The sequence below is a fragment of the Oryx dammah genome, unplaced genomic scaffold (genome assembly GCF_014754425.2).
Source record: "Oryx dammah isolate SB20612 unplaced genomic scaffold, SCBI_Odam_1.1 HiC_scaffold_12, whole genome shotgun sequence".
Lineage (NCBI taxonomy): Eukaryota > Metazoa > Chordata > Mammalia > Artiodactyla > Bovidae > Oryx > Oryx dammah.
In genome coordinates, this window is record NW_024070196.1 from 69,916,110 (window position 1) to 69,926,937 (window position 10,828).

General features: G+C 44.3%; 1 protein-coding gene across 1 annotated transcript; it reads right to left on the minus strand.

Annotated features, from left to right (window-relative positions):
- Positions 1-5,629: 5,629 nt before the first annotated feature.
- LOC120871279 (zinc finger protein 280A-like) lies at positions 5,630-7,401 on the minus strand. Its single transcript, XM_040251159.1, is given in 2 exon segments — positions 5,630-6,324; positions 6,327-7,401. Coding segments are annotated over 2 exon segments (1,692 nt in total). The 5' UTR covers positions 7,363-7,401; the 3' UTR covers positions 5,630-5,668.
- Between the last annotated feature and the right edge of the window lie 3,427 nt (positions 7,402-10,828).

Here is a 10,828-nt window from a genome sequence, read left to right on the forward strand (position 1 = left end):
CCTTTAAGCCTCACAATTATTCCAGCATCTTTCAGTAGGGTACCTTTAACTACGTTCCAGGTTTTATTTAAATTTTACCAGTTTTTCCACAAATGTTCTTTTCCAGTTTCATCTTCTCATATAGGATACCAAATTGCATGAGGATATATACCGAAAAGCTACAGATACCTCCTTAGCTTACTCTGGTATGTTTAGTTGCAGTGTGTGGGATCTAATACCCTGACCAGGAAAGAACTAGGACTCCCTAATTTGGGAGCACGGAGTCTTACCACTGGACTACAGGGATGTCCTTCCCATGATCGAATCCAGGTCTCCCACATTGCAAGTGAATTCTGAGCCATCATAGCTTTGACTATAAGAACTTTGGTCAGCAGAGTGATGCCTTAGCTTTTTTTTTTATGCTGTCTATGTTTGTCATAGCTTTTCTTCCAAGGAGCATGCTTCTTTTAATTTTGTGGCTACATTCACCGTCCACAGTGATTTTAGAGCCCAGGAAAATGAAATCTGCTGTTGTTTCCACTTTTTTTCCATTTGTTTGCCATGAAGTGATGTGACCAGATGTCACAATCTTCCTTTTTTGAATGTTGAGTTTTAAGCCAGCCTTTTCACTCTCCTCTTTCACCCTCATCAAGAGGCTCTTCATTTTCTGCCATTAGGGTGGTATCATCTGCATATCTTAGGAGACTGGAATGCAAAAGTAGGAAGTCAAGAAACACCTGGGGTAACAGGCAAATTTGGCCTTGGAATACGGAATGAAGCAAGGTAAAGACTAATCGAGTTTTGCCAAGAGAACTCACTGGTCATAGCGAACACCCTCTTCCAACAACACATGTTGTTGGAGACTCCATACATGGACATCACCAGATGGTCAACACCGAAATCAGATTGATTATATTCTTTGTAGCCAAAGATGGAGAAGCTCTATACAGTCAGCAAAAACAAGACCGGGAGCTGACTGTGGCTCAGATCATGAACTCCTTATTGCCAAATTCAGACTTAAATAGAAGAAAGTAGGGAAAACCGCTAGACCATTCATGTATGACCTAAATCAGATCCCTTATGATTATACAGTGGAAGTGAGAAATAGATTTAAGGGCCTAGATCTGATAGATAGAGTGCCTGATGAACAATGGAATGAAGTTCATGACATTGTACAGAAGACAGGGATCAAGACCATCCCCATGGAAAAGAAATGCAAAAAAAGCAAAATGGCTGTCTGAGGAGGCCTTACAAATAAAAAGCAAAGGAGAAAAGGAAAGATATAAGCATCTAAATGCGGAGTTCCAAAGAATAGGAAGAAGAGATAAGAAAGCCTTCCTCAGTGATCAATGCAAAGAAATAGAGGAAAACAACAGAATGGGAAAGACTAGAGATCTCTTCAAGAAAATTAGAGATACCAAGGGAACATTTCATGCAAAGATGGGCTTGATAAAGGACAGAAATGGTATGGACCTAACAGAAGCAGAAGATATTAAGAAGAGGTGGCAAGAATACACAGAAGAACTGTACAAAAAAGAGCTTCACGACCCAGATACTCACGATGGTGTGATCACTAATCTAGAGCCAGACATCCTGGAATGTGAAGTCAAGTGGGCCTTAGAAAGCATCACTACAAACAAAGCTAGTGGAGGTGATGGAATTCCAGTAGAGCTATTTCAAATCCTGAAAGATGATGCTGTGAAAGTGCTGCACTCAATATGCCAGCAAATTTGGAAAACTCAGCAATGGCCACAGGACTGGAAAAGGTCCGTTTTCATTCCAATCCCAAAGAAAGGCAATGCCAAAGAATGCTCAAACTACCGCACAATTGCACTCATCTCACATGCTAGTAAAGTAATGCTCAAAATTCTCCAAGCCAGGCTAGCAATATGTGAACCGTGAACTCCCTGATATTCAAGCTGGTTTTAGAAAAGGCAGAGGAACCAGAGATCAAATTGCCAACATCCGCTGGATCATGGAAAAAGCAAAAGAGTTCCAGAAAAACATTTATTTCTGCTTTATTGATTATGCCAAAGCCTTTGACAGTGTGGATCACAATCAACTATGGAAAATTCTGAAAGAGATGGGAATACCAGACCACCTGACCTGCCTCTTGAGAAATCTGTATGCAGGTCAGGAAGCAACGTTAGAACTGGACATGGAACAACAGACTGGTTCCAAATAGGAAAAGGAGTACGTCAAGGCCGTATATTGTCACCCTGCTTATTTAGCTTATATGCAGAGTACATCATGAGAAACGCTGGACTGGAAGAAGTGCAAGCTGGAATCAAGATTGCCGGGAGAAATATCAATAACCTCAGATATGCAGATGACACCACCCTTATGGCAGAAAGTGAAGAGGAACTAAAAAGCCTCTGGATGAAAGTGAAAGAGGAGAGTGAAAAAGTTGGCTTAAAGCTCAACATTCAGAAAATGAAGATCATGGCATCTGGTCCCATCACTTCATGGGAAATAGATGGGGAAACAGTCAAAACAGTATCACACTTTATTTTGGGGGGTTCCAAAATCACTGTAGATGGTGATTGCAGCCATGAAATTAAAAGACGCTTACTCTTTGGAAGGAAAGTTATCTACCAACCTAGATAGCATATTGAAAAGCAGACACATTACTTTGCCAACAAAGGTCCGTCTAGTCAAGGCTATGGTTTTTCCAGTGGTCATGTATGGATGTGAGAGTTGGACTGTGAAGAAAGCTGAGCGCCAAAGAATTGATGCTTTTCAAGTGGTGTTGGAGAAGACTCTTTGAGAAGACTCTAAGTCCAAGACTCCCTTGGACTTCAAGGAGATCCAACCAGTCCATTCCAAAGGAGATCAGTCCTGGGTGTTCTTTGGAAGGACAGATGCTAAAGCTGAAATTCCAATACTCCGGCCACCTGATGCAAAGAGTTGACTCGTTGGAAAAGACTCTGATGCTGGGAGGGATTGGGGGCAGGAGGAGAAGGGAACATCAGAGGATGAGATGGCTGGATGGCATCACCAACTTGATGGACATGAGTCTGAGCAAGATCTGAGAGTTGGTGATGGACAGGGAGGCCTGGCGTGCTACAATTCATGGGTTCACAAAGAGTCGGACACAACTGAGTGACTGAACTGAATCGAACTGATCTGCATATCTGAGGTTGTTGATATTTCTCCCAGGAATCTTGATTCCAGATTGTGCTTCATCCAGCCCAGCATTCGCGATGTACTCTGCATATAAGTTAAATAAGCAGGGTGACAATATACAATCTTGACGTACTCCTTTTCCTATTTGGAACCAGTCTGTTGTTCCATGTCCAGTTCTAAATGTTGCTTCTTGACCTGCACACAGATTTCTCAGGAGGCAGGTCAGGTGGGCTGGTATTCCCATTTCTTTCCGAATTTTCCAGAGCTTGTTGTTGTCCACACGGTCAAAGGTCTCATCACTTCATGGCAAATAGATGAGGAAACAATGGAAACAATGACAGACTTTATTTTGTTGAGCTCCAAAATCACTGCAGATGGTGACTGCAGCCATGAAGTTAAAAGATGCTTGCTCCTTGGAAGAAAAGCTGTGACAAACCTAGATGGCATATGAAAAAGCAGAGACATTATTTTGCCAACAAAGGTCCATGTAGTCAAGGCTATAGTTCTTCCACTAGTCATGTATGGATGTGAGACTTGGCCCATAAAGAAGGCTGAGCACCAAAGAACTGATGCTTTTGATCTGTGGTGTTGGAGAAGACTCTTGAGAGTCCCTTGGACTGCAGGGAGATCAAGCCAGTCAGTCCTATAGGAGATCAACTCTGAATATTCACTGGAAGGACTGATGCTGAAAGTGAAGCTCCAATACTTTGGCCACCTTATGGGAACAGCCGATTCATTAGAATACACCCTAATGCTGGAAAAGATTGAAGGCAGGAGGAGAAGGGGATGACAGAGAATGAGATGGTTGGATGGCATCACAGACTCAATGGACTTGAGCTTGAGCAAGCTCCAGGAGAAGCTTGCTGTCCAGGTGAAGGACAGAGAAGCCTGGTGTGCTGCAGTCCATGGGGTTGCAAAGAGTGAGCACGACTGCACAACAACAAATTATTGTTTGTCTTGCTTGATTTTTTTGTTTCTGCAGTTTTTCAGTTCTAGTTATACTTGTTCTTGGAAACTCATGGAAGGTCTAGGACCTAAAGTTTTCCTACAAATAAGAGACAGGGTACATTGCAGGAACAGGGCAGGGGGGGTGTGGGGGGACATGGTCTGTCCCTGGGAAAGCCCTGCAGGGTCCTGTTCAGTTATATGATGAAACAGACTGACAGTGCCAAGGGTCTGATAAAAGTGGAAATGTCAATAATGTTAGCGGAAATACACATTGCTTCAATCACTTTGAAAAAGCATTTGACTGTACCTGCTTATTAGAATGGCTCAGTCAGTGACAGATCAGCCTGCAATGCAGGAGACCCAGGTTTGAACCTTGGGTCAGGAAAAACCCCTGGAGAAGGAAATGCCAACCCATTGTGGTATTCTTGCCTGGGAAATCCCATGGACAGTGGAGCCTGGTGGGCTAGTGTCTATGGGGTTGCAAGAGTCAAATACGGCTTAGCAACTAAACTACTACCACGTGCATTATCCGAGAATCTCATATCTAGACATGCAGATATAGCTATCCTAGAGAAGTGACTATGGAAGACACACACAGGTTCATAGGCGGTTTATTCAAAAAGGCAAAATAAGAGCCTCACATTTCAGGCACAGTAAAATGGACATATAAGACTATGCCCATTCATCCAAGGGAATTCTACCCAGCAATGAAAAAGAATATTCCACAGCTACATACAATAAGGATGCATCTCACTTATTTAAAAGAAAACCAAGACCAGGGGAACAGAAACTGTATTGTCTGGTTCTATTTATTTAAATTTTAAAACATAGAAAAATGAATCCCTGGTGCTAGAGGTCAGAGAAGTGGTTACTTTGGGGAGCAGAGAGTGTCCAGGAAGGAACATGGAGATTTCAAAGCTACCTGATGGTAGAGAGATGAAGCAAGTACAACTTCAGTTACGGTAAAGCCAGACTTTATTTTCTTGGGCTCTGAAATAACTGTGGATGGTTACTGAGGCCATGAAATTAAAAGATGCTCACTCCTTGGAAGAAAAGCTGTTACAAACCTATACAACGTATTAAAAGACAGAGACGTTACTTTGCCAACAAATGTCCATAAAGTCAAAGCTATGGTTTTCCCAGTAGTCAGATACAGATGGCAGAGCTGGACCATAAAGAAGGCTGAGTGCTGAAGAATGGATCTTTTCGAACTGTGGTGCTGGAGAATGGAGAAGACCCTTGAGAGTCCCTTGGACTGCAAGGAGATCCAAGGAATCAATCCTAAGGGAAATCAACCCTGAATATTCAGTGGAAGAACTGATGCTGAAGCTCCAATACTTTGGCCACCTGATGGGAAGAGTCAACTCACTGGGAAAAAAAAAAAAAACCTGATGCTGGGAAATATTGAAGGCAGGAGCAGAAGGGGTGACAGAGGACGAGATGGTTGGATGGCATCAGCAACCCAATGGAATGAGTTTGAGCAAGCTTCAGGAGATGGTGATGGACAGGGAAGCCTGGCGTACTGAATTCATAGGGTCACAGGGAGTCAGACACGACTGAGCAACTGAACAAGAACAAAAGCCAGGCAGGGTCTTTGTGTATAGCCAACTGAACCTCAATAGGGCTGTTTCGAATTTCCGGAGGTGGGCAGAGCACAACTTTTAGCCAGATCCCTTGCTGCAAGACGTCTGGAATATTTTGTGTTCGTGGTCATCTTCTGTGTAGTTTTTCTGGGTGGTGCTTGGGAGTCAGTGCTCCTCACAGTGATGGATGCTGTCTCTCTCAGTCCCAGCTGAACTGAAGTCCGGATCGTGACCTCTGTCTCAGGAGGCAGCCCTCGCAATTGCGCTGGCGTTTTGAATGACTGATGACTCTTGTTCTGGTGCTCTGCCTTCTCCTTCAGGTTTAGAAACTGTAGCCGGCACTTGGAACACGGAAAGACCCTCTTGTTCCAGTGCCTCCAAGCGTGATTTACGAAGGGGGTCGCCAGTTTGAAAATTGTGAGGCAAAGCAGACACAGCAAATTGTCCGTGTTTCCATGCCACGTTCTAAAATGCGCCTCTACGTCGGCGAAGGCTGATGACCTGTGACTGCAAACGCGGCACGCATAGGGCATTTCGCCAGGTGTGTGACTGTCCTTCATGTGCTCTAAGAGAACCTGATCTGTTTCGAAGGACAATTCACAGATTTGACAGACCGCGGAGGGCTCCCGGGAAGCGTGGACACTTTCCACGTAACACTGCCGCTGGCACGGGGTGGGGAACTGGCGCGGCAGCGCTGGCAGGTGGTGTGGGTTTCCCAGCCGTCACCCTTCTGCCTCTCAAGCTCCAGATGGTTCCTCACGTGGGTCATAAACTTGACATTTTTGAGAACTCTCAAGCAGCTGGGGCATTGAAAGGTTGTGTGAGTCTTCGGTTCTGGCTGCCCGTCTCCTGTATGCTGTCCATAGTAAAAGTCATCAAGCAACATGATTAGATTTCCTTTCGTGGGATCAACAGTCTTGCTCTGACTTGCTAGAGACAAAAAGTCTGTTTTCTCCAGCCTTTCCAAACCACGTGTTCTGTCTGGATCCATAAGACTGAAGCATGCCTGGTCATTTGCGTGAGTCCGTGAAAATGAGGCCCCACCGTGAACATGGCTCGGTGAGGTCGGGAGATCTTCCAAGGTCATAATCGTGTTCTTCGTAGGAGAGATTCCTGGAGGGGGCATGGTGGAGGCAGGTCCCCCTGGGATTCCATTGTTGAGTTTAGGTCTTTTGGGATTCCCACCGTTAAAATTTACATCTGAAGTGGAACATCGCTTTGAATTAAGAGGACTTTCATCCTTGCCTCCTAATGAGAGAACAGCTCCAGATAGACAGTGAGACCGCGGAGAGAGCAATTCTGAATTGTGAAGCACGGCTTGCAGAGAGTTCGTTTTATAATCAGGTTTAGAAGAAGGCTCGAAAATAACAGGACTGTCTCTTCCTCCGCATTCAGACTGAGAAGCTGGGGAGATGGCCGCTGGCTCTGATGCTGGGCTCCTGAGATTTGCAGGTTGCAACGTGCAGGAGGGATCTGGACTCACGTGGCCCTTCTTTCTTCTTGAAGATGAGTCCCTGGTCACTCTGTTCAAAATGTTAGAAATGACTGGCTTTGAACTTGAAATCACTCTGACAAAGAGGGTTTCAGCATCCTTATTGACGTGCTCCACGCCAACAAAGATGACCTCAGCATTGTCAGCGTCCTCATCTCTGGTTTTGGACCCTCTGGTCTTTTGCTCGGGTTGTGGTGGTGCTTGTGCTTCCTCACACGGGAAGAGATGGGCCATTTTACAATCACTTTTGGCTTCAAGTGGCCCCTTCTTCTAGTGCTTTTTCCACCTAAAGGCAACCACAGGACAAGGTCATCACCTCTGATCTCAGGGGCCACTCTCTGTGGTTTCAGTTAACCCTCAGTTGTTCACCAAAAATATTAAATGGGAAATTCCAGAAATAAATAACTAGTAAGTTTTAAAGTGCATGTCATTCTGAGTAGTGTGATTGGAATCTCACACCATCCTGCTTCCTCCTGCCCAGAATGTGAATCGTTCCTACACATCCCACCCGTCTGTCACTCGGTTACCACAGTGACTGTTGAGATATCACAGGGCTTGTGACCAAGTCACCCTTAGTTTACTCAATAATGGCCCCAAAGCATAAGTGGAGTGATGCTGGCAATTTAGATATACCAGAGAGAATCCATTAAGTGCTTCCTTTAAGCGAAAAGATAGAAGTTCTCAATTTGATATAAAAAGAGAAAAAATTGTATGCTGAGGTTGCTAAGATCTGTGGTGAATGTGAAGAAGAGAAAAGAAATCTGGGTTAGTTTTGCTCTCAAACCTCAAACTGCAAAAGTTATGGTCACAGAGCATAGTCAGTGCTTAGTTAGGGTGAAAAAAAAACCCTCTAAATTAGTACAGTAATATTTTTTACATAGAGACTACATTCACAAAACTTGTATAAAAGTATATTGTTATAATTGTTCTATGTTATTATTACACCTTCCCTGGTGGCTCAGATGGTAAAGTGTCTGCCTACAATTCGGGAGACCCGGATTCGATCCCTGGGTCGGGAAGATCCTCTGGAGAAGGAAATGGCAGCCCACTCCAGAATTCTTGCCTGGGAAATCCCATGGACAGAGGAGCGTAGTAAGCTGCAGTCCATGGGGTCGCAAAGAGTCGGACGTGGCTGAGTGACTTCACTTTCACTTTCCTGTTATTATTAGGCAGTTGCCAATCTCTTACTGTGCTTTTATAAAATAAACTGCATCACAGGTATGTTTGTATAGAAGAACCATTGTGTATATAGGGTTTGATACTATGTGAAGTTACAGATGTCCGCTGGGGGTCTTGGAACTTATTCTCTGCAGATAAGTGGTGATAGTTCTTTCAAAAGACAAAATTAGTACCTGATTTAATCATCGGCTGAAACACTGAGATACCTACTAACACCCTTAGACATAAGGAAACATCTCAAACTCAGTTAAGTGACATGACCGTGTTAAACTTCCTTCTCCAGCCACCACTTTTGCCTTGTCTCTCCATGGTGGCCCCAGCGCTCCTGTTAAACTCTGCAGGAGAGCTGGTAGGCACCATCTTGCTTACAGATCTCCACTCTCACTCAGAAATGCTGACCAACATAAAATGTCCAAAAGAGCCCCCAGCTGTCCCTTGGGGGTGCCCCTCACTCCCTCCATTCTGTGAGTCCAGAAGGCACCAGACTCTATACATGGATCAAAAATATTTTTTTTTAAATTCCAGAAAGTTCCAACAGCAAAACTTGAACCTGCTTCATGCTGGCAACTATATATATATATATAGCATTTACACTGTACTTGAAGCTATTTACACAGCATCGACATTGTATTAGGTATTATAAGGAATGTGGAGATGATTTAAAGCATTCGGGAGCATCCCCTTAAGTTACATGAAAAGACTGCACCATTTTATATAAGGGACTTGAGCAGCCATGGACTTTGGTAACTGAGGGTGCAGGTTTTCCGGACCCAATCTCGCAAGGGCACCGAGCAGAGAGGACGGGCCTTCTCCGGACTTCTGCTCCTCCCCTGCCTTGGACGCTGTCTCAAGTGCGGCCGCCCAGCTCCTGACCTGCCTCGGTCCACAGTTTCTCTGCCAGGCTTCCCTGACCATGATGTCAGAAACCATAGCCTCCCCCAACTCACATGCCATATTCACCTCCAGAGCTCTTGGGTGACTGTATTTTTGTTTCTAGAACAACATGTGGCATCTGGCAGTGCTACATGTCTGCTGCATAAATAAACAGTAACTGTTACTAATACGATCATTTATCTGGACCACAGGCTCGACCCACTCATTCCTAGCTCCCCAGGTACTTACACTTGATCTTAGCCAGAAGGCTGAGAAGCGATTTCTCCAAGCATTTAATGAAATCCAAATCTTAATGATTTAAAACTATCATGCAAGGGAGAAAGTCAGCCAGTATGCAGCTGGATGCGGACAGGGGCGGTGGTGCTCACTGAAATAAAAGGTTTGTAACACAATTTGTCTCCATTTAATACATTTGTTGACAGCTTCCATGCCATTAACACGTTTCATGGACATTAAGGGACATTCTAAAGTTTACCTGTGACCATTTCCGATACCAGATCACGTTTCATCAGCAGCATGTCATAGTTTGTTTGGCTGTGTGTGAATGGTGGCCCTAGCGGTAAAGGACCCTCCTGCCAACGCAGAAGACGCAAGAGACTCAGCTTCCACCTCTGGGTCAGGAAGACCCCCTGGAGGAGGGCGTGGCAAGCCGCTGCAGTATTCCTGCCTGAAGACTCCTATGCACAGAGGAGCCTGGTGGGCTACAGTCCAGAGGGCTGCAAAGAGTCAAACATGACTGAAGCAACTGAGGACACATGCATACATATGTATATAAATATATATATAATTTTATAGTGGTATGAAAAATACTGCTTGTGGGACTTCCCTGGTGATCCAATATTTAAGACTCCTCACTTCCACTCCAGGGGGCATGGGTTCAATCCCTGGTCAGGGACCTATATCCCACATGCCACAGGGGGTGGCCAAAAAAAAAAAAAAAGAATAATGTTGTATCTTACAGCTGATGTCATCTGAGATTTAATGGAAATTTCTATTTTTCATAAGCAGAATCCAGCCTACTAAGTTCATGTCACAAGTCACTAATGGGTTGCTAGCTGCATTATATAGGCAAATGGTTTAGACAGGGATTGACAAATTGGCTTGCCTCCTGTTTGTATTTTTCTACCAACAAGCAAGCTAAGAATGATTTTTATGTTTTAGTTTTTTTTAACTTTTAAAAATACGTTTAATATTTTTACATTTTTTTTAATTTGGGGGGAACAAAGGAATATTTTGTGACATGTAAAAATTACATGATATCTAAATTTCAGTGTCACAAATAAAGTTTTATTGGAACACAGCCGTGATCATTTGCCGCTGCCCAAGGCTGTTTCACACTGCTAATGGCAGAGACCGCGTGGCCCTGAATGCCTGGTTACTATCTAGCCCTTTACAGAGAAATTTTGCAGACTCATGGCTGCAGAGAACAAAATGAAGCATTCCAAACCCCATGGCTCACCAGCTCCTGAAGTCCAGTTGACTCTGTGCAGCTAAGGGTGAAGCTGGAGTGTCTCTGTCTCCACGTCCCAGAGAGATTTCTCTGGAAATACCAGCACCACTTTCTGTGTCCGTGGAACTCCTACCTGGCTCTCCAAAAGCCTTTTCTCAGTGAGGCTGGATCAAGAGA